This window comes from Aphelocoma coerulescens, chromosome 6, assembly GCF_041296385.1.
Source record: "Aphelocoma coerulescens isolate FSJ_1873_10779 chromosome 6, UR_Acoe_1.0, whole genome shotgun sequence".
NCBI lineage: Eukaryota > Metazoa > Chordata > Aves > Passeriformes > Corvidae > Aphelocoma > Aphelocoma coerulescens.
In genome coordinates, this window is record NC_091020.1 from 34205237 (window position 1) to 34229675 (window position 24439).

Sequence of the window (24439 nt, forward strand, 5' to 3'; positions counted from 1 at the left end):
AACAGGTTCCTACTGCTCAGCCTAATGTAAACAAGCTCTGACAGTGTTCATCATTTTCCTTTAAATAGATCTAAAAATATGAAGATTGACATTTATCATTGGGCTTCTGGACATCTGTAACCTGATGAATAAAGAAAGATGTACAAGGGAAGACATCAATAAGGAATTCAATATACCGAATATTATTGTCATACATGAAATCCCTATTTGTGCTTGGTCTTTGCATATTAAGTGCCTTAATTAATTTGAGCTTAATATTTTTAAATTGAATGTTAAAGCAATCCATCAGTCCAGGTACACTAATCAAGTTTTTCTGGTCTTCCTGTGTTTACTGTATACCTTTACAAGTGTTTTAAGATGTGTTGGATGTATTTTTATGTTTTACTTGTATCTTGGTTTCAAGGCAGATTTTAAAAAACCCCAGTTGCAACAAACAGCCCAGCCCCCATAAGCACATGACCCTTATCTCAACTAATATCACCCCTCTGACCAGGAGGAGCCATTGGTGGACGGAGATGGTCTGTCAAAGGGAGAGCACCAATCACCTTGAACCAAAGGGGTGGGCTGTGGGCGGACTGTGGGCGGAGCAAAAGCTATAAAGGGAGCAAAAGAAAGACACGTGTCTCATTCTCCCATCCTCTCCAGCTTGCTAAGGCAGTGCTGGAGAAGCCTACCCCTTTCTAGGGGCTTTTTAGAAATAGATTTCTTTTTGACCAGCCTAAACTGCAAGTTTATTTTTTTCTCTACCTGAGGTTCAGAGCTGTCTTAAGCCTAAAGTTCCTAAATCCCTGCGCTCCTGGGGCATATCTCCCGAGCCATCTGGATCCCAAATTTTTATATTTTGTTAGTTTTTTTTTGCAATTTTTCAATTTTTCTGTTTTAATAAATTGTTTTAATTTCTACAAAGAGTTGTCTCATTCCTCACAACTCTTTTGGGGGCTCGTCCGGGATCCTATTTTTGCCCTAAAATCCAGGTATTTTGGTTAATTTTACTATTTTTGAATTTTTGCGATTTTTTTGGTTTTTTGGTTTTTCTCCTTGGATTTTCTGGGCTCCCACAAGGATTACTGCAGCAGAGAAAGGACACCTCCGGTGGAGAAAGACTTGTGGTAAGGCTTGAACCCTTCTTAAAGGGAACTTAGTTAGGGACTTACCCTTTTTAAGGGCTATTAGTTTTTGGGGAACCTCCGAGTGGAATTCCTTTTGTGAGAGAGTGTGTGGGGGGGTTGGCCGCCCCCAGTGTGTGTGTGAGTGTGCTTGAAAGGGTTCATTTTTAAGGGCACCACGAGGGATCACCCCTTTAGAGACACAGAGGGGAAGATCGAGTGTGGTGATCAGCCTTTCTGGGGGGAGGTTTCCACGTTTTAGGGGTGTGCGCAGCCCCAAATTCATTTTTATTAGTGTCTCAGTCTCCTCGGGTCTAGAACTGAGGAGAAACCTCATTTTAAACCCCTCTCTTTTTCTTTTCGCCGCGTGGTCGGCGGCCATTTTGAAATTTCGGGCTGCCGCGTGGTCGGCCGCCATTTTGAAATTTCGCGCCGCCGCGTGGTCGGCCGCCATTTTGAAATTTCGGGCTGCCGCGTGGTCGGCCGCCATTTTGAAATTTCGCGCCGCCGCGTGGTCGGCCGCCATTTTGAAATTTCGGGCTGCCGCGTGGTCGGCCGCCATTTTGAAATTTCGCGCCGCCGCGTGGTCGGCCGCCATTTTGAAATTTCGGGCTGCCGCGTGGTCGGCCGCCATTTTGAAATTTCGGGCCGCCACGTGGTCGGCCGCCATTTTGTGTCCTTTTAATTTGAACTGCACCCCTTTGCTGTTCTAAGTGCATGTGTGAACTTGTTTTAGCTGCACTCTTCTGGTCAGTGCTATCTAGCACCTTTATACTTCCTGTTAGTTTGGAGTGTTTGGGTTATTGGATTGTAGTTGTAATTTGCTTTATCTGCTTTAATCATAAGACACTACTTTGATATTTTGAATTACTGTTTGTGTTATTCATTATAATCTTTTTCCTTTAATTCGATTATAAATATTTTAAATTTATCTCTCCTTTGCTAATAAAGACAACTCTTGTTTCTTAAATTCTAAGTATATATGTATAAAACTATCTAAATTTCAGTTATACTTTAACCAATTTAAATATTCACTAATTATTCTTTTTATAATTAAAATTAATATTTTCTTGCAACATATTTGTTTCTCACCAGCCTACCATATTTAATTTTCCCACAGATTCGCCATCATTCATTCCCTTATATATCTACTAACCCTGCTTGCTTTTCTCTATATTAGTTGTATTGTATTTTATGCTTATAACTTTATTATCATTTTTTTAATTGTGATAGTGTATTGAATTTAGGTTATTTTGTAACATTATTTCCTTATGCAATATTTTAATTGTTTTATATAATACAATACTTTGGTTTAATTAATTAATTAAAAAAAAAAAAAAAAAAAAAAAAAAAAAAAAAAAAAAAAAAAAAAAAGGAAATTTTTTTTCTTCTGCACTAGCTACTTGTTTGCTTCCCAGTAACAAAATGGGACAAGCAAATAGCAAAAAGAAAGACCTAATGAAGAAATACAAAATTTTCCCAGAGAGCCCGTTAGGGCAAATGCTCCTAAAGTGGGAAGAAAATCTTTTAACTAAAGAAAAAGACCAGTGTCAAATGATTAGGTACTGTGTTTTTAAGTGGCCAAAACATAGAATTAACAAAGATGGACTCAGATGGCCCAAGTATGGGTCTTCTGAAAAATGGCTTTGTGAGGCTTTGCATTCTTATGTACATTACAAAGCTCCAAAACATTCTGATGAATTAGACTATGCTAAAATTTGGTTAAATTATTGGCAAAAACAAAATGAAGACCAAAGCAAAAAATTAGAATTGGAAGAGGAAACTAAATCTAATTCAATTGGACTTAATAAAAATTCAAACCAAATTTTTTCCATTGCAGAAGAACACAAACAGAAGGAAAAGCAAAAACCTAAATTAAATAAACCAAAGTGGGACCCCCTAGACTACCTTCCTCCAGTAACTCCTCCAGAAAGGAGGGTCCAAATTGAAGAAGAAAGGGTCCTTCCTTCATCAAGCCACCCAATCGAAAGGGACTCAGAAAATGAGAATGAAAGTGAAAAAGAAAATTCTGTTCCTTCCTGCTCTCACAAAAAGACAACCGGACAAAGGATTTCTTCTAGTCAGGATGGCCCAGCATCTTGCACTAGAAAGAAATCATTTAAAACACCTGACTGTCACACCTGCCTTAGCACTCCCCATGAGTCTAAAATTTTACCTCTTAGGGAGGTACCCATGGGAAATGCTCAAGGAGGAATTGGTTATGTAGTTGTACCTCTAGCTTCATCTGAGGTACGGGAATTTAAAAAGGAAATGAAAAGTCTGATGGCTGACCCCATTGGTCTAGCTGACCAATTTGATCAATTCCTCGGCCCTAATATTTATAATTGGGGAGAGATACAATCCATCCTTCACTCCTTATTCACCATTGAGGAAAGAAAATTGATTAGAGCTGCAGGAGTGACAGTCTGGGACAGAGAAAATAATTCTAATCAGGGCCCAATTGGAGAACAAAAATTACCACTGACAGACCCTGAATGGAACCCAAATTCAGAAGAGGGCAGGAGGAACATGAAAGACTACAGAAATTTAATTATAAAAGGGATTAGAGAAGCTGTTCCTCGAGTTAATAATATGAAAAAAGCATTTTGTGGGGAACAGGAAAAGGATGAGTCCCCAACAGCTTGGATGGCTCGGTTAAGGAATAACATTCAACTTTATTCTGTCATTGACTTAGACAGTGAGGGAGGCAAAACTATGCTAAAGGTACATTTTGTGCTTCACTCCTGGCCTGACATCAGGAAAAAATTGGAAAAATTGGAAAAATGGCCAGAGAGGGAACTAGATGAATTACTGGAGGAAGCCCAAAAAGTCTTTGTTAGGAGGGATGAAGAGAGGATGAAGGCTAAAAGCCGAATAATGAATAACAGTACTAATGCTCCAATCCACAATCCTCCTACACAAAGAACTTCCCAAAGGGGCATCCCACAACAGCAAACCCAAATCTGCTCTCAGCAACAGCCACAGGTTTGTGTTTGCAATAAACAACCTAACCCAATTGTTCAAAGACCTGAGAGGTTAATTTGCACATACTGTAATAAACCAGGCCACGGGCAGTGGTACTGTTTTAAAAAGCAGAGAGATCAAGGAGTCCTTCAAATGGAGGGACAAATTTTGAACAACTGAAGGGGTCAGGGGCTTTATTCTCTGGGGCAAAAACATCTTAAAGAGCCCTTGATAAAATTAGAAGCTGGACCCCAGAGACAACAAGTGGAGTTTTTAGTGGACACAGGTGCTGAAAGAACCTGTGTCACTGAAACACCTCCAGGATGTTTTATTTCTCAAGATACACTAGATATATATGGTGCTAATGGTGAAAGCTTTGCTGTTCCTGTAATTAAAAATGTAATCCTTTCCATACAAGGACGTACCCATACAGGGGATGTGCTATACCTACCTCAAGCTGGGATCAATCTTTTAGGACGTGACTTCCAAATACCTCTGAGGGTTGGGGTGGTACCGCAGGGTGGAAAAATGACCACTAAATTGTTTGTTTTATCTTTAGTAGATGAGCAACACATTAACCCGGTAGTGTGGGCCAAACCTGGCAACCGGGGAAAAATGGACATCACACCTCTAACAATTGAGTTGCTCCCAAATAGCCAGCCAGTACGTGTACCACAATATCCCCTCTCCAAGGACAAAAGAAAGGGCCTGAAGCCTGTTATCATGGACTTATTACAAGATGGAATTCTTGAGACCTGCAAATCCAGTTACAACACTCCAATTTTGGCTGTCCAGAAACCAGATAAGTCATTCCGGCTTGTACAAGATCTGCGTGAGGTCAATAAGAGAGTCCAAACCAGGTACCCACTGGTGCAGGACCCCTATACACTCCTGAGTCGGGTACCCCCAGCACATGCCTGGTTCTCTGTTATTGACCTTAAAGATGCTTTCTGGTCATGTCCTCTAGATTCTCATTGCAGAGACATCTTTGCATTTACCTGGGAGGATCCAGACACTGGACGGAGGCAGCAGCTGCGCTGGACTCGCCTGCCTCAAGGGTACACCGAGGCACCCACACTCTTTGGCCAAGCGCTAGAAGATTTGCTAAGTTCCTTTTCTCCACCCGAAGGGATTCAGGTAACTCAGTACGTAGACGACCTGCTCCTCTCTGGGGAACAGGAGTCTACGGTAAGAACTGCTACAATTCAGTTACTGAATTTTCTAGGGAGGAACGGGCTGAGGGTGTCAAAACCTAAATTACAATTTGTGCTACAGGAGGTGAAGTATTTGGGACATCTAATTGGCCATGGCACAAAAAAACTCAGTGCTGAAAGAGTAGAAGGAATCCTAAATCTACCACCTCCAACTTCAAAACGAGAAATCCGGCAATTATTAGGCCTATTTGGATACTGCAGACTGTGGATTGATCAGTATTCACAATCTGCCAAATTTTTATATGAAAAACTAATAGAAGAAGAACCTTTTAATTGGACTAATTCAGACACACAAAAATTACAAAATCTGAAAGAGAAATTAACAAAAGCACCTGTTTTAAGCCTTCCTTCACTAGAAAAACCCTTCGATCTATTTGTTAATGTGGAGAAGGGAGTTGCCTATGGCGTCTTGACCCAGGAGTGGGGAGGAGTCAGGAAGCCGGTTGCTTTTCTTTCCAAATTACTAGATCCAGTGTCCAGAGGATGGCCCGTCTGCATCCAGTCCATCGCCGCAGCAGCTGTTCTGGTCTCGGAGAGTCAAAAACTCATTTTTGGTGGAGACTTGACAGTGCATACACCACACTCAATCAAAACCATTTTAGCTCACAGGGCTGCAGAGTGGTTAACTGACCCAAGAATAGTCAAATATGAAGCCATTCTCATGCACTCAGACCACCTGAGGTTAGTTGTGTGTACACACCAAAATCCAGCTCAATTTCTTTATGGGACCCCATCAGAAAAAGAAATTGAACACAATTGCATTGAGATAATTGACATCCAAACAAAAGTCAGAGAGGACCTGGTGGACTGTCCCCTCAATGAAGGGGAAATCCTCTTCATTGACGGGTCATCTCGAGTGGTGAATGGAAAGCGATGCTCTGGCTATTCAGTGGTCGATGGACACCAAATGTGTGTGCTAGAAAAGGGCAGATTGCCACCAACCTGGTCAGCTCAGGTCTGTGAGCTCTATGCCCTAGAAAAAGCACTCCACCGACTAGCAGGAAGCATCGGGACCATTTACACTGACTCCAGATACGCTTATGGCGTAGTCCACACCTTTGGAAAAATCTGGTCCGAAAGGGGGTTCCTAAACACCAAAGGGAAAGATATCCTACATAAGGAATTGATCCTAAAAATTCTAAAAGCACTGCAACTGCCTCAGGTGATCTCAGTGGTGCATATTCCAGGTCATCAATCAGGAACCACAAAGGAAGCTCGGGGGAACAACCTAGCAGACTTGGCAGCAAAAGAAGCAGCAGTGGAAGAAGAGGTAAAAGTGATGGAAGTAAACCAACTTCCAACTAACACCACCACATCTGACACTATTCCACAAACTAACATTTTACCCACGCCCATTTTTACTGATCAGGAAAAAGAGAAATTAGTTTTAATTGGTGCCAATGAGGATTCTCAAGGCCGCTGGTATTTACCAGATAAACGCCAAATTTTAAACAAAAATTTAACCCGAGAAATTCTACAAAATATTCACCAAAGCAATCATTGGGGTTCAAAGGCTCTGGCGGATCACTATCTCAGAACCTTTGGATGCACTGGTGTTTATGAAATAGCCAACCAAATAACCCGGGACTGTGTAATCTGTCAAAAAGTTAACAAAAAGGTAATGAAAAAGAACACGGGCGGAGGAATTGAATTAGCAATCAGGCCTTTCCAAAACATTCAAATTGACTTTACAGAAATGCCTCCTGTCCAGAGGTGGAAATACCTATTGGTAATCGTTGATCACCTTACCCACTGGGTGGAAGCTATTCCAACTGTCAATGCAACAGCCCAGACAGTGAGTAAGGTGATCCTCGAGCAAATTATCCCCCGTTATGGGATAGTCCACCGCATAGATTCAGATCGAGGTACTCATTTTACCTCCCAAATTGTACAACAATTGGCTCAGCAATTAGGAACAAATTGGAGATTACACACCCCGTGGCATCCACAGAGCTCTGGGAGAGTGGAACGGATGAACCAGACAATCAAGAACACCCTCACAAAATTAATGCTGGAAACAAAATGGACCTGGGTAAAATGCCTTCCACTTGCTCTTCTTAGAATCAGGACACAGCCAAGATCTGATTTGGGTTGTTCACCATATGAGATGTTGTATGGATTACCCTACCTTGCTACACCACAAGAATTGAATGTGAAAGAGTGTGGAAACACCAATGTACAACAATATGTACAGATAATTGCCAAAAATCTAGAGTTGCTAAGGGAAAGAGGTTTTCTACCACAAACTCCCCCACTTGATTTTAATTTACATCACATCAATCCAGGTGACTGGGTGTTAATAAAATCCTGGAAAGAAAAGTCATTAACCCCATCCTGGGAAGGTCCATTTCAGGTCCAGCTAACCACTGAAACAGCTGTCCGGACATTTGAAAAGGGCTGGACGCATGTCAAGAGGGTGAAGGGTCCAGTAACACCACCAATTGAAGAGAAGAAACCTCCAGACAAACCATCAAACTAAACACCCTGTTTGAAAGCTCCACTCAGCATCCCTCACTCCAAGTTAATAAAATCCTGTACTCCCAGTTCTTCCCCAGTTATACCTCAGTAATAAGTGCTAGCTACAAGTTGTTAAACTAAGTTGAAAATATTTTGCTGTTAATTCTGTTCTTTGTTATTCCCTTTTACAGATTCTGCCTTCACACAACCATATTGTCACATCAACTGTATAGTAAGGCTCCATTTGAAGCCAGCATTCTCTTCCAATAACAGTCCAATCAGACTCCAAAATTATGGGCACGATAACTCTAATCTTTGACAAGGCCAACCCTAAAATAACCATGAGTTTCCAGAAGCCTGAGGTCACTGAAGAACCATCTGAAGGTGAGATGCCTAAAGAAAGGACAAAAGAAGCAAAGATGACAACCCCCACCAGCAGAGGCAACCCAAATGCTGACAGCTCCTCTCGGGTATGCCTAAAGGGGAAAGTGAGCAACATCCTGCTACTGAGTGTCATCTGTCTCTGGGTCCTCTGGCCTCCCTTTACACAAGCAGCCGACAGCCGCTGTAACAGATGTTACAAGACTGTGTACCAGGCAGAAGGAGGCTCATTTCAAATTCGACACTTTTTCCGAGCACATACTTATGTTAATCCATCTTGTTACAACATAACAAGGTTGAGTATCTGCTCAGAAAAAGGTCACAAGTACTGGATTGGCAAAAACATTGGCACCCAAATACATAAGCAGAAGGGAGAGTGTCCCTCCCAAGACGATTGGCTCTGTTTCAATTTTAGATACATAACCAAGACAGAAGATTTGTTAAAAAGAAAGACCTATGACACTGACCTGATCCAAGAGGTGGTCATAGAAGAAAAGGAAAAACAAAAAGAAAACAATCCTTTGATGTCAAGGAAAAACTTGTTTATTGACCTGGCAGAAAGGATTGGACAACAGCTAAATTTAACAAATTGCTGGGTGTGCGGAGGAACTTTAGAATCGGAGAGTTGGCCTTGGCGGGGAGTCAGTCTTGGACCCCCCGATTTACTCCGACTGAGTAATCTCTCCCCCACAACCAGACATGACAATGAAACCTGGCTGCTAAGCAATACTGTTATTGGAGAAGAATGCATCTGGAGGAAAGGAAGAAAATTTTTAAAAGAAGTTGGTGAGACAATATGCAAAAGGTACCTGGTAACTGATGGGCAAAAACATTGGTGGATACCTCAAGAACCAGATGTATTCTGGTCTGCAGAAAAGGTTAAAAACAAAAACTGCATTTTGAATCCTGTTAAAAAACTCTGGCAGTGCTGGGATCAAGGAAATCCATATTCTGTCCTGCCACAAATTTCCAAGTACTGGATTACAGCAGCAAGTATACAACCCCACTTCTGGGAAGCACCACAAGACCTCTACTGGATCTGTGGTAACCGAGCTTATTCCAACTTACCACCTCGCTGGAAAGGGAGCTGCACTCTTGGAGCCATTCAACCAAACTTCTTCCTACTTGCTGAAAACGCTGGAGCCCACCTTGGAATCTCCCTTTATGATGAACTTTTCCGTACTAAGAGACATGTAATAGGAGGGACCCAGAGATGGGGAGAAGAAGAGTGGCCACCTGAGAGGATCCTAGAGACTTATGGACCTGCAACATGGGCACAGGATGGGAGCTGGGGGTACCGAACTCCCATCTACATGCTAAACCGGATCATCAGACTGCAAGCACTAATTGAGGTAATCACTAATGAGACCTCTCTTGCTCTTGAACTACTTAACACACAGCAAGGGCAAACTCGAGCAGCCGTGTACCAAAATAGGCTGGCATTGGACTATTTACTAGCTGAAGAAGGTGGAGTATGCGGCAAGTTTAACACCTCAGACTGCTGCATCCATATTGATGATCACGGCGAAGCCATCACCAAGATTACCCAAAACATCAGGAAACTAGCCCATGTTCCAGTGCAGAAATGGCAGCCCTTGATCACTTCTGAATGGTGGGAAAATATTTTCCAAGGACAATGGTGGAAGAAAGCTTTAATTATTGTTGGACTTTCCCTTACAGGACTTATTTTTCTCCCTTGTTTAATCCCTTGTTTCATCCGTCTAATCACCACTGTCGTCCAAAGCATGCCACTGATCCAGGATCTTCAAGGACAACAGCAGCGTCCACCATTCGCTCAAAAGATTATGCACATCAATAATAGTAACAATAAGAAAACTAGAAAGGAGAGAAAAATTGCCCAGCAAGTGTGGGACAGTTTTAAAGAGCTTGAATCTATCCCTGAAGAGTTATCCACCTCCACTTAAATGCAAAGACCAAAGATGTGAACATAAGAGAAAAAGGGGGGACTTGTCATACATGAAATCCCTATTTGTGCTTGGTCTTTGCATATTAAGTGCCTTAATTAATTTGAGCTTAATATTTTTAAATTGAATGTTAAAGCAATCCATCAGTCCAGGTACACTAATCAAGTTTTTCTGGTCTTCCTGTGTTTACTGTATACCTTTACAAGTGTTTTAAGATGTGTTGGATGTATTTTTATGTTTTACTTGTATCTTGGTTTCAAGGCAGATTTTAAAAAACCCCAGTTGCAACAAACAGCCCAGCCCCCATAAGCACATGACCCTTATCTCAACTAATATCACCCCTCTGACCAGGAGGAGCCATTGGTGGACGGAGATGGTCTGTCAAAGGGAGAGCACCAATCACCTTGAACCAAAGGGGTGGGCTGTGGGCGGACTGTGGGCGGAGCAAAAGCTATAAAGGGAGCAAAAGAAAGACACGTGTCTCATTCTCCCATCCTCTCCAGCTTGCTAAGGCAGTGCTGGAGAAGCCTACCCCTTTCTAGGGGCTTTTTAGAAATAGATTTCTTTTTGACCAGCCTAAACTGCAAGTTTATTTTTTTCTCTACCTGAGGTTCAGAGCTGTCTTAAGCCTAAAGTTCCTAAATCCCTGCGCTCCTGGGGCATATCTCCCGAGCCATCTGGATCCCAAATTTTTATATTTTGTTAGTTTTTTTTTGCAATTTTTCAATTTTTCTGTTTTAATAAATTGTTTTAATTTCTACAAAGAGTTGTCTCATTCCTCACATTATTTTAGGAAAAGTTATTGTATTTTGTTCTGCATGGCTTTCTCCTACTGGGAAGAAGAAAATAAGGAAAGAATGAAAATGAATTGTGATCTGTTTTTCTTTAAGGGGGAGATTTTTTTTTTTTCAAACCACAAAACTACTTCACTCCAACATAGGCAGTTGTGAAAAACAGTTCTAATCAGATACAACAACCTGGTAAAAGGTTCCAATGTATATTTTTGATACCAAGTCCAGAGACAACACCTTAGAATGTCAAATCTCTCTTTGTGCTGCAAGCAAGGCTGGAAAGAACTGTAGGGTTTTTTTTACCTGTACCATGATATTTTTCTAACTGCATGAGCCACGCAGCTCTCTTCCTATTCCACCCCACAGCTGCCAGCTCCTGCTTCAGCCAGATGTGTGATAAAGCAGTCAATATCCGCACCCCTAGTCTCTAAATCCAGAATATAGGCATTATTTGAAGTGTCCAAGGCCAGTTGGACAGGGCTTGGAGCACCCTGGTCTAGTGGAAGGTGTCCCTGCCCATGGCAGGGGGTGGAATGAGATGGTCTCTAATGTCCCTTCCAACCCAAACCGTTCTGTGGTTCTGCGATTATTTTTAATTCCTACTTCCAAAAACGTAGCAAGAATTAAGACTTCCAGTTCAGGTTTGGTCAGGTCCCATCCTCCCTTTTTAAAATCCTTATCCTCGGGCCTTCCCAAGACAAAACCAAAGGGTATTCCAGTAGAAGTCTGTTTGAACTCTGTTCTTAAAAAAACATCTTTCTCATTAACAGACCCCCTCAGCCTGGACCCTGGAGCCTCCACACACAGCAGTCCCCACATTGAATAGTCCCAAGAAGGAAGACAGGAAAGAATTAGGGGAGCCCAGGGCTTTGGAGGACTTGCTGTGTTAGGAAACAGACCTGGCAAGGAGCTGCTGCAATTCAGCTCCCTGACCTTTAGAGGAATTCTTCTCAACCACAAACAGCCTGACCAAGTAACTTTCCACGGCATGGGAAACTGGTTCAGGAGGAGATTTCTGCTTTCTACAAGAGAAAATGTCTCTGTATCCAGGGATTAGAACTCCCAGTCTGACTAAGACTGGAGGCTATAATTGTCCATGGCTGGATGAGCTCATATCAACTCTACGACGCGCGTGGGATTCGGGGGAGTGGATCAGAGGCACGCTTTGTTCCACGTGAGGAGTTTAATTTTGAACTGGAACTCCCCCTGAACGTGTTCTTATACCCACGTGGCCAAGCTGACCTGCTGCCTGTACCACTGGGGTTGGTTCTTGAGATGCTTTAATGCTCTTTTAAAGAGAGGTTGCAAAAGGTCCACGTTCCCTGGGAAGGAAACAGATAAACTCCGCAGTAGAGTTCTGGGGAGGGTTTTGACCAAGGGAAACATCTGTGTGCCATTATATTGACACAGAAGTTTTGGAGCAGAGTTAAAGAGAGAGATACTGAATTGCAAGAGGCTAAGGGAGTTGGGAAAGTTAGTTTAAAAGAAATAATTACACCTATCTCTAAATGATGCTTCTCCTTAGGAGAGGTAAATGGTTTTCAAATTTGAGAGAGAGGGTCAGAGATGCTGAAGAAGACATGACTTGGATTCACAGCAAAATGCTGAATTAATACTTGCATTGCAGTGGAAGGGTCACAGGGCTTTACAGAAAGGTGAACAGTTTTCCTGGCATAGATGCTGAGAACAGCTCAAGAACTCATGTTACCAGATTTCTGCAAAAAGGGAACAAATTCCCATGGGAGAATGAAATCTCTTTCTGCTTCAGTGCACACCCTGCTAAAAGCACTGTCAGCAGGCAGTTTACAGGTGACACCAGTTAATAAAATACACACAATAATCCAGGAGTCTCTTGTTAGTGTCAAAAGCTGAGCCCTGGCTGGGGATGGAGCAGACACATCTGCTTTGCAGATGAGGTGTTTAGAGCACAGGAGGAAGCTCACACAGCAGCCTGAAAAGGGCTGTGATTTCAGACTGCCAGGAGCATTCAGTACTTTGTGGGGTGACATCAGGAAATCCTGAAGTCAGGAGAAAATGATTTGTCTGAGTTCACCTATCCATTTGCAGCGTGTCGCAGCGCAGGCCTCGTTACCTCCTGCTGCAAGAACTGAACATGATAGCAAATCAAGGCTGGAATGAATCACAGAGCCATTCCCTCATTATTCAAACAATAGCTACAGATTGGTGCTGCATAAAACCCCTCCAGATCTCGATTCCCCCCCCTCCCCCCAAGCCTCTGTGACACCTCTGACCCTGTCCTGGCACTCACCTGGGCCCCAGAGGGTGATGCACTGCTGCTCGTGGGTCTGGCAGATGCCATTGTAGCAGTACCCGTCCACCCCGTGGCAGCCGTGCCCGTCGTGCAGGTACACGTTGGCCGGGCACTGCGGGCTGGCCCCTGTGCAGAACTCGGGCAGGTCACAGGAATTGCTCGACTCTCTGCAAGAAATCCCCGCTGGTTTGAGCTGCAAAACAAACAGGACTTCAGTGGCTGTGCCATGGCTGGGTCAGCTGATGCCATGAAGATTTTTGCCTTTTCTTTTATACCCCTGTTATACCTTTTTACAACTTCTGTATTCCCAGTGCTTTTTGCCTCCATTCTTGGACTTGTTTGTCAAGCTGAGAGACTCAACATTTTAGAAGCTTCGTAGCCAGGGATCAGTGTGCCCCAGAGCCCAAGGTCCTCTCCAGAACACATTCTGTAAACCAAGATAGAACCATCCAGGGGAAGGTTCCTTGGGGAGGGGGGCTCACTTGAGCCTCTCATTGGGGAATCTTTGATAGATCTGCTAATTAGTAACACCTCTAATGTTATACCCGAAGTTGGGGGGGGGGCAGAAAGAGGTGTGGAGGCAGAAGATGAAGACAGAGATAGACTGGGCGGGGTACATCTCGATGCACATGACCTGGACGTGTGCACCTAAGGATCCTTAAAATAAATACCAAGGTAAAATCCCTTTTCCCCTTCTAACTGTGTGTGACTCTTGATTTTAAGACAGGAAAAGGCATCACATGATGGCATCACAGCCATGCAGCACATGAACAGATTTCTCCACTGGCCCGGCCCCAGCTGGCTGCAGAGGAGGGCACAGGGATTCCACAGCTCTAAATATGCTGATTTGTGCCACACTGGGAGGGTTTGGCAGGAAGGAGGGTCAGATGAAGCTGCACACATGGTTCATGTGGCTCAGGCCAGAAGGCAACCCCAGCCCTGATGTTTGCAGTGTGGCTCCTCCATTGTGTCTGAACACAAAAACTCTGGAAAGGAGGATCTGGAGCACTGGGCAGAAGTCAGATCAGAGACCTTTCCATCCAGGGCAGCTGATCATGGAACACTGGGCTGTGTTAGGGCTGAGGAAGCCACCAGCCCACTTGATCCTGGATTCAGATGCCAAACAATTCCCAGGTTGGAAGGTTCAATTCAATGGTCTTGAATAGATCTTGAACCTGAATGAATCTACGGAGTTACATTTCCTCATGGAAATGTTGCTGTGATGGGCATCAAGATCTCTCAAACTTAATCACATGACTAGTCCATGTAACTGTTCCTGCCCTGTGCTGATTTCCATGGATAATGATATTTTTTTTGGATCTGATGGCATCCAGTAGGCGATGGTGGAATGTGCCAGTCTGAACATTCACATCTCATCAGCAGCCAGAAAGATGGGAGCAGCCCTGAATTTTAATCACATTGCCTTTGGTAAAAAGCAAAGGATATGAAGATTAATTTTGCTAAAAAGCAGTTCCTGGCTGTAGGGAACCCTTGCTGCTCCAGACCTGTGGGTTGCCTTGCTGGATGCTTTATTAGCCCATAGGCAAGGGATGGTCTGAGAATTCAAACAGGTAAATACCTGTGGCAAGTTGGCTTTTATGGAGTGTTAGGAGACCTCAACAGCTGATGATCTGCTATTAAAAATACATATGCTGTTGATAGAATTAATAATTTAAGAGCCTTCCCCAAAAAAAGAGGGTTCAGCACTTAATGACTGCTTGCCATGTAAGAAGGAGAAAAATTAAAGCACACAAAAGTTCCTGAAAAAGAAGTTTTGCATGAGCAGCTGGAGGGGCCACAAAGAGCACAGACAATTTTAAAAGTCTGTTGCTCTGCTCCTTCAATAATTTATATTTTGAGAATTTTTTAATTGCTCACACGACATGCAAATGTTTTAATGCTTATCGATACCAATTTGCTCGTCCTCCATCCTTGCTTACTGCCCTGCAGTTGGGAAAATCATGGAATTCTGCCCTCCCCTCCCAGAAAAGAGACATTTCCCGTGGTTCACCTGGCAGTCCTCGCAGCAGAGCCCATGTGCACACACTGCTCCCGGGTTCAAGGCACAGGTGGTTGCGTTACAGCACCGGTTTGTACATTCCTGGAGGAATTGGGAGGGTAAATTTAGAGCAGACAACGTTCAGTCACAATGAGCCGTAAATCAAGAGGCTGCCTATAGCTCTGCCAAGAAAAGCTGGGCATGAAATCATGAATTATGCATGAAATTCGACAACCTGATCCAAAGAGCCTTGTCTGCCCTCAGATTCAACAAGCCCAATAAGTGTAGTAAAACCAGAGAAGCTGCTGAGGAGGGCTGGTTTATTCCAGCTATGGATCTGATCCCAAATAGCACAAACAACCCAAGTGCGCTGACACCAATCCTGACAGAGCACGGTGGTGTTTTATTTCTACAGGAGTCAGTGGAACGATTCCATTGCCTGCAGAGAGGATCCAGGAGCTGTGCTGCAGTTGCTGAGCATCATGACTACAGCTCTATCTTGTGACAGCTGCTGGCCAGGCTCCTGCTTGGATGGAAGCTGGGGCTGCCACAGAGGAAGACAACACCACGACTCCATGTAATCCCTTATCAGAGCACACCAGTAACAGAGCTCTGAGATATGGAATGAGCACGAATTGCAGCCTCACTCACTGATACACCCCAATTTCACACTTGTGGATTAGATGGTGGCATGTGTGGGCCTTCTGCAAACTTTATTGTCAGTAGAATGAGCTCGTAAGGAGCCTCAGAAAAGAATGGATTTGTTTTTTCAAGATAATGCCCAAAAGCTGCAAGTTATACCAGCTGAGCTGGAATCTCATCTCTCTCACAGAAATAGCAGCAGATAAAATTGCTCTTCAGCTGTGTTAAGTCTGTTTGACTTAGCAAGGGATCACTAACAACATAGGGAACACAGGAAGAATAAGTGGGTTAGAAGGATGTTCACAGCCTCTTGTTACTTCGCTGACTTCTGAAAGCTTCCCAACTGCCAGACAGGGCTAGCACTGACTCACCAGCAAAAAACAGAAGGATTCTCAGCACTCCACTGTTTTTTAGGTAATACCTTCCTGGATGTACAAAGCCAACTCTGCTCTGAAGCAGAGGAACAACTTCCTGCCCCTATTTTTGATCCCCAGAAGGCAGCAGGCTACAGAAATATTCCTGTGCAGCTGCTGCGTGTCAGGAGTAATGCTCCTCTGCACAGAGGCCCATTTTATAAATTCCCCTCAAAAATAATCTGAGATGAGCAGAGCAGAGTGTCAGTCCCATTAAGGTCCTTCTGAAACAGTCAGATGCAATACCCCATCCCCTGGCCCCACTGCAGCGTTCTGCACTCCACGGGAAGATTGGGATAAAGACACAGCTCTTGGAGTGGTGCTACAGCAGCCTCTGAAATTTCCAATTGCTGTCTCACTTATTGCTCATTGTAGGGAATGAGCTTGGTAAATAGTTTTTGTGCCTGGGTTATCGAACTGTCAGGAATGGTTTTCACATAAACAAGTGAACAAACAGGAAAGGCTCACCAGGTTTTTGGAGGATGGAGGCTGCCACCCGAAATTACTGCTGTGCTGGAGTTTTTTTTTTTTTTGTTTGTTTGTTTTTTTTTTTTTTTATTGACAACAACAGCAATGATGGGAGGGGTTTTCCCAGTGTGGCTCTCCTGGCTCATCAGAGGAACCAGAGCAGCCCAACCCCAGAACAACCCCAGCACCACTTACGTGATGTCAGGCTCTGTCCTGTGGACAGGACACCCGGTTTTCACCCTCTCTTTTCTAGGAACACCAACCAGACCCTGCTGGGTCAGCCCATAACTCCTCTGTCTTTGTGTCCCCCTGAGAGCAGCCAGCAGAAGAAGTTTAAGGACATTGACACCTTCCCAGTCTCCTGCCTTTCCCTTGGCTCCACGGGCATTTTTAGCACCTGTAAGAGTCAGAGTAAAGGTACTCACAGGTAACCAACACAGTCAGGGGAGCAGCTCCCTCTGCTTGTTTGAAACCTGCCATTTCCTAACTTCATCTGCTCATTTCTCATGGGGGACAATCTCTCCTCACTCACCCTTTTCCATTCCACTCACCATTTTATCAGCTTATGCTGCATTTTCCTTCATTTTCTCCTTTTCCAGCCAGAACCCTTTCGAAACTTTGAACCACCTTACTGCGTTTCTCTCAATCTTTGCTCACTCTGCTTTATCCTCCCTGGGATCAGGGAGGGGTAGAGAAAACCTGCACAAGCAGTTTCAGGCACAGCAGATTTATAGAGGTCTGCTGGTGCTTTGTTTTGTTTTCCTATTTCTCCCCTAGTACTTTCTAACAGCCTATTTACCTTTTAGACCACTCCTGAGCACTGGGCTGACATTTTCATGAGACTATTTATTGCAATATGAAGTCTTGTTCCACCATGGTCAGAGTCAGCTCAGAGTCCATCATCTTCTTTGTGATTTTGGAATGTGCATCACTCCTCAGTGAGTCCCATTTCTCATCTTAATGCCTGTTCCAGCTGTCTCAGAAGGTTTCTCTGCAGTCCTTCACAGCCAGTTTTCATCTCTAGAAGCCTAACTAATATCATCAGCAAATTAAAGACTATTCCTCTTCCCAGGCTGTTTATGAAAATGCTGAGTTGTGTAGTCCCCAGGACACATCTCATGGATACAGCACAGCAGATCTCCTTCCACTGCATGAAATGGATGGTTTATATCTGGTGGTATCTTCTGTCTTTTAACCCAATTTTTGCCCATGCAGCTTTCTCTCCTTTACAGCTGCTCAATCTCCTAGAGAGGTTTTGGTGAAAGGTTTGGTCCAAAGCCTCTCTGAACTCACAGGCTGCAGTGACAGCCCTGTCCCTTTCCATCCACTTGTTAAACCCTTCAGAGTACTGTGATGGCTTTTGAAGACAAGATTTTGTGAGACAAGATTTTGTAAGACAAGAGTTCCTGGCACAAAAGCCGTGTTGACTTGTCCCTGGCATGTCACAGATGTTTGGGCACCCACTCCTAATTACATTTGGAAGTAATTTGTCTGACTTCTGAGTTAGCAATTTGTAGTCTTCTATTCCCCCTTGCAGCTGGTTATAAAAGTAGACACATTTTCATCTTTCAAGGACCGAGGATTTTTAGTCCTCTTCATTCTTTTATCGTTCCATTTATAATCTGCATTAACCCTCCTTCCACAGACACTGCAGCACATCAGACATTTTTGGTCATATAATCTAAAATTGTTAGCATCATAAAATCATGGAATGGTTTGGGTTTGAAGATACCAAAAATCATCCAGTTCCTCCCCCTGCCATGGCAGGGACACCTCCCACTGTCCCAGGCTGCTCCCAGCCCCAATGTCCAGCCTGGCCTTGGGCACTGCCAGGGATCCAGGGGCAGCCCCAGCTGCTCTGGGCACCCTGTGCCAGGGCCTGCCCACCCTCACAGAAGAATTTAATCCTAATATCACTGATTCTTGAATACTGCAACAGCATGGACAGAACTCAGCTGGTATAAATGACTGGCAGTGAATCAGTAACTAATCACACAGGTTTTCTGCAACCACTCAGATTAGAGCAGTGAATCCCAAATACATTTAATTGCACTCAAGCTGCAGTTTTTCCAATAGAACTAGAAAGACAGAAAGACAGAAAGACAGAAAGACAGAAAGACAGACAGAAGAGGCAAATCAAGTCAGTGCTTGCTGACATTAAGTGGCTTTGATTTGAAAAGGTATCGCTAATGTTCAGAAATGAAAACAAGAAAGATAACTGGGTTAGGAAAGACATTTGCAAGCTGCTTGCACTCTGTTGACTTTAAACAAGGAGATAAGACTGCTTCTTCCAACCTTGTTACCCTCAAGAGTGAGTGAACTGTCAGGAAATCCTCCTGGTTTGGACAAATCCAATACACTCCATGGGCAGGCTGCAGCAATATCTTGCTGTGTTAACTGCCCCATCTCTTTTGTCTGTAGGTCCCTATTTATCACAGGAAACAAATCCCTCATCTGCTGCTGCCTTTAATTCAGATAATCAGAGAGAAGTTCAATAAAGCCAATGAGGATGGGATGTAAAAGGGATAAGGATGCCAGCTCGGATATCATTCGACCCCCAGGTTTTGCCTATCTCCTGCTGATCTGAGGAGTCCTCTGACACATTCACTAAAGTAAATGGAACAATCTTTGAAGCAGCAGCAATCTGTTTGGGAGGCAGTGAAGGCTATGTCTGCTGGGAGGTAATTGGCTAGAGGGAAAGAAAAATCCTGCAGTGAAGGAAGGAAAGGTCTTGTACCTAAAAACTGGAGCTGCAATGAAAAATACCCAACCAATATTAATATTTCTATTTTCTTAGTGTCATATATGTGGATTAACAAAGCCCTGGCACAGGGTGACCAGAGAATGCTGCCCCTGGGTCCTTGAAAGTGTCCAAGGCCAGGTTGGATGGGGCCCAGAGCAGCCTGGGATAGTGGAAGGTGTCCCTGCCCACAGCAGGGGGGGAATGAGATTATCTTTAAGGTCTCATCCAAACCATTCTATGATTGCAGAGTTTCTATGGTTATATTGATAAAATACAAATATACGAGTGGCCTCTCATTGACGGAAACAAACCTTCAACTAACGCATGTTTTCTTGAGAAATTCGAGCCAAGTTCACAAACTTCTTTTGAGTTTAGCTCATTAGCTAATGCTGAAAGGAACTTCTAGGAACACGAGGTCATGGCCAGTCTGCTGGACAAGCCAGAGTTTGCTCTCTAAGGATGAACTGAGCACATTCTTAACCCAAGCTCTGCCTGAACTTGGGCAACTCGAATACACTCAGCACTCCCTGCACTTGTGAGACTCTGAGGTTTAAGCTGATGGGATGGAAGCAGAGAAGGGAGAATTCTGTTTTACACCAAACATGCCAAACCAAGCCTCCACTGTCAAAAACGTGCAGGCTGGAGGTGAGCAGTAACTCTCAGGTGGTGTCTTACCTCAGGCTCCCCGCAGTCACACTCCTCTCCATCTTCCACATAGCCATTCCCACACTTCTGGCCACCAAAGGACTCCTTGACTTCAGGCAGGTTAAAGAGACACATTCCCACTCCTTTCTCCAGGCTGTTTTCCAGGTCCTTTCTACTGCAGCTACTGAAGACCATGGGGAATGGATAGCTGGAAGAAAAACACATGGAGACAAAAGGGAAGGTTCTTATACAAGATGAAAACCTCTCTCTCCTGTCACACTGTGACATTTTAGCACATCTGTGCCTTAACCAGAAGATTGTGTTCACTTTTCATCAGACAGAATTGAGCTAGAGCAATTCACTGTGAAATTGAGCCTAACACATTAATAATAATTTCTTACTATGAGTGAGAGAATTTCCACCTTTTCACTTCAATTTGTAGCTGCTCTTAAGGATTGGAAGTGTTCACATTAGAAATTCCTTCTCCCTCTTCTGCATATGGAGTTATAATTATGATAATGAGCCTAAAGAAATGCTGGGCTTGCAAGTAGTATCCTGCATTTGCAGGACTGCAAAAGATCCTAATCCTTCTTGGAAAATTCAGCATCAAATGGCAAATTCATTCATCTTGCTCTGCAGAATGGTAAACTTCCTGCTCTTTTCAGGAAAGAAAAAAGAATAAAAGAAAAAACCCACTGTTACTTGATAAGAGCCTGCTTCTGCAATTCATCAAAGCTGAGCTTGGGAATTGCATGATTAAAGCAAAGACAGTTTTTATTTTAAATCAGCATGGCTGCAAGGACTGTGATGGAAATACTCCTGGTTTGAATTCCCACTGCTGAGTGCAGGGTTCGGCCCTGCTGGGCAGGCACACAACAGCTCCCATTTCTTTTGTGGAACACCCAGACAGTGCGAACAAAACAAACCCGTGCAGTACAAATACCAGCAGATAATTGGTGTTTTTCTCTGGGAGAACTTGATTCCATTTCTGCTGATGAATGTTTGCAGTTTGCTTCACAGATGTGAGACCAAGTGACACCTGGGCCTGGCCCACAGCGTGGTGTCCTGAGGGCTGCTGTGCCTGCTCTGCGCTGAGATGCCGTGGAATCAAAGAGTCATGGAATGGTTTGGGCTGGAAAAGGACTGGAAGACCATTTCATTCACCTCCAGGGACACCTTCCACTATCCCAGGCTGCTCCAAGTCCTCTCCAACCTGGCCTTGGGCACTGCCAGGGATCCAGGGGCAGCCCCAGCTGCTCTGGGCACCCTGTGCCAGGGCCTGCCCACCCTCACAGGAAGAATTTTTTCCCCATATCTCATGTCCACATTGAATTACATTGAATCTGTGTCACAAACGCGTTGTAGAAGAGCTTCTCCCCTCAGACCTGATACCTTTGTCACACCATGGCCCAGTAGTAACTCAACATTTCAGCAGCTCAGGAGCCAACCTGGCAATTTCGCTTTACTCACTGAGGGCTTTGTGTCACCCGCGTGTTATTAGGATTGTTATCTTTGCAGACAAGCAAGATAACAGATAGAAATTCTGCACTGCTGAACTTCAGACCTGCATTAATCTCTGGATGTTTCTGATATCCTGAAATGAAAAGCTTGTTTTGGGAATGATGATGCCCGTAGGTCTCACAAAGGGATAATTTCTATTAAAAGGAAGGAAATGTTTGGCAACTACAAATGCAATAGAGCTTCCTATGCTGACATAAGGAAGTTAATTAGGATCTTCTAGAAGGTTATGGATACATTACAGAACAGAATATATTTTGTGCCTAGTTAAAATTACCTCTTTTACAGTTTCTGTTGCAATAAAACAGCCAGCTCATTGGAAAAGAACATAAACACGAGTCTGAAGAAGAAAATAATTTTCCAATATCACTATAGGGCTTGTCAAGTTAAACTAAACAGTTTTGAGTTTCACTGACACATGACTTCAGAAAGCTAATAGGCATCTCCATGTAATAAGCTGATTGCTGGAAAATATCAATGTTTCAGCAAAATGACAGAGCCTAAGACAAATAAAGAAATTTCAGAATAGCAGGAGGTAGGAGCTAGGCTGTTAGCTGGGCCCCAAGGGAGGACAGGGAAGGTACTCAGAGTAATGGAACAGAAAATAAAGGCACTTGGAAAACCACTGACCATTTTATATTGAGCAATTGGAGATGTTCTTAACAGGACATTACAAACTGCTGTCCTAACCTAAGTCTGATGGGGAAGAAACCTCACAAAATTCTGTGTACTTGACTGTGAAGTAGATGGATGTACTTGTTCACTTGTTCACAGGATGGATTCCTGCCAAACAGCAGGAAAAAACAAAGAAACTCAGATATATCTGACTGATAAACCCTGATGAGGGCTTGATCAGACACAGCCCTCATATCAAAGTATGAATAAATGAATACTGCATCATCCAGGCAAGATCCTACTCTTCAGTGGCACAGGTTTACTTTGATATCCACCAGGGTGAGACAAGGAGACAAACACACCTTACAGGGAGTGAAATCCATTCAGGAACACAGCTAATGCAGATTTCCATGTGACACCTCTCAGCCACACACGGATCATGAGAACAGCTCAGCAGTCAGAACTGTCAATGCTTTAGGGCTGTTCTTTGCATCCCTGGATTCCCAGGATCATTTGCATGGATGTGAGGTGTGTCTGTCCATCAGCAGGAGGGCAGAGTCCTCTGCCTGTGCCAGAGGTGAAACTGTGTCATTTCTAATGAATGAGCTTTATGTTTCCCCCCAAAGGAACTTCAAGCTGTTTCCTATTTTGAACTCAGAGATCCATTCATCTTCTGGCTTTTCCTGCTCCTGACGCCAATTTCCTCAGCTGACATCAGAGCAGCACATGGCACATGATGACATTTCCTGAAAATGCTTCTTCTTTACCAAGTAATCCCCAAATAAAGCAATAAAAACCCAGAAACAAACCCAGCTGGTGGAAACAGAGAAACTTCAGGGTAACCACACCATGCAAGAGAAGATCCCCTATCAATTGGTGCCAGTTGGTCTTTCATTGGAAACCTGATTGATCTTTAATGTGATATTCTGATATACACCCAGTCTTCATTTTTTTGACCAATAAAGTTCCATGTAACAGCCACAGCACTTCACTGTTGTGATCTGAGGCTGTATTTTGCCTGTCTTTGCAATTTTAAAGCTGTTTCATCAGAAGAATGAAATCCCTGGCAGATGGGATGGGAAGGGAAGTCACAGATATCGGATGTCAGGAGCACTCGAACCAATGTTGGAGTGGATCTGGAGCTTGTGAGAAATGACAAAGGAATGGTGATATGAAAGGAACTCATCCTCTGAATAAATGCAGGAGCATTTATGTAAAGAGGCTTCTGATCTCACCTGGAAGGAGCTACCTTAGGGTGGGAGAAAGAAATGGGGTCTCCACAGTAAAGTCAGTCCTTGACTTGTCCAAGATTTCAGTGATATCTAAAAAGGGATGCTCGTGCTTCCTGTGGTAGCTTGGACACATTCCCCTTGGAAAACCAACTCATAAATGCCATGGGAGAACCTTCCAGAAGCAAAAAATTCATTAGCAATCTTTATACTCCATTCATCTTCACTCAAGACATTTTCTGTTACACATCCTTATTTTTTTTACAGCTGGAAAGAGAAAGGAAACTTTAGTCCAACCAACTCTTATTCTAAAATGCTGTGTCCCATACATTTTTTACACCTTCTGAATCTATAGACTCAATACCCAATGGATCCTTTTGGCAAACTGCTCTGGCTGTGGGTACAAATCTACAGAACTCAAATGGTTCCCAGCACTACCATCAGTCTCTTCAGTGGCTTTACAGCAAGGAAAATCATTTCAGTCTTTCTACCCCTCTTGAATCCACAGCATTCCTCAGAGTCTCCTTGGTGCCTAAAAGATGTGTTTAAACCCTAGAAACAAATATCCCAGTTTCCAACAAAAATAGCTTTGCCTGCTTGTGCAAATAAGACCTTCACAGTCATAAGAGGATCCCTGGTAATCGATTCCTTGGGAAACAGAGCCTGGGCTTGTCCCATTCATTTATATTTCAAGTGCTCCAGCCCTCCAAATGCCAGGTTCCTTTAGGCAGTTCTGCATTTAGCCTGTATTAGATGGCTCCTTCCATTAACTAAGTGAAGTGGCATCAGCACTCTGTCAAGTCCCATTTAAGAAGAGAGGATTCTTTGTACCAGCACCTCGTTGCCCAGCAGAGGCTTCTTTTCTTCTTTTTTTTTTGCATGAAATAGAAAAGCTCATGTCCATCATCTCCATTTCAGAGGAATTCCCCTTCCTAAGGGGCTGAGTGAGAGGAGAGTACAAGCACAGGAACAGAGCCACTGCCCCAGAAAACTACAGGCTGAGGAGAGGAGACAGCCAAAGCACTGAGGAGAGATGCAGCGGCTACTGATCCGTGCA

General features: G+C 43.6%; 1 protein-coding gene across 2 annotated transcripts in view; it reads right to left on the reverse strand.

The window, feature by feature from the left end:
• ADAM12 (ADAM metallopeptidase domain 12) overlaps positions 1-24439 on the reverse strand; it is a 185940-nt gene that overhangs the window by 19432 nt on the left and 142069 nt on the right. For both annotated transcript variants that reach the window (XM_069020257.1, XM_069020256.1), the window contains exons 13-15: positions 20051-20228; positions 15122-15211; positions 13108-13303 (exon numbers count right to left, since the gene is read on the reverse strand). In XM_069020257.1, coding sequence (XP_068876358.1) covers positions 13108-13303; positions 15122-15211; positions 20051-20228 — 464 coding nt within the window. The remainder of the gene's footprint in view (positions 1-13107; positions 13304-15121; positions 15212-20050; positions 20229-24439) is intronic.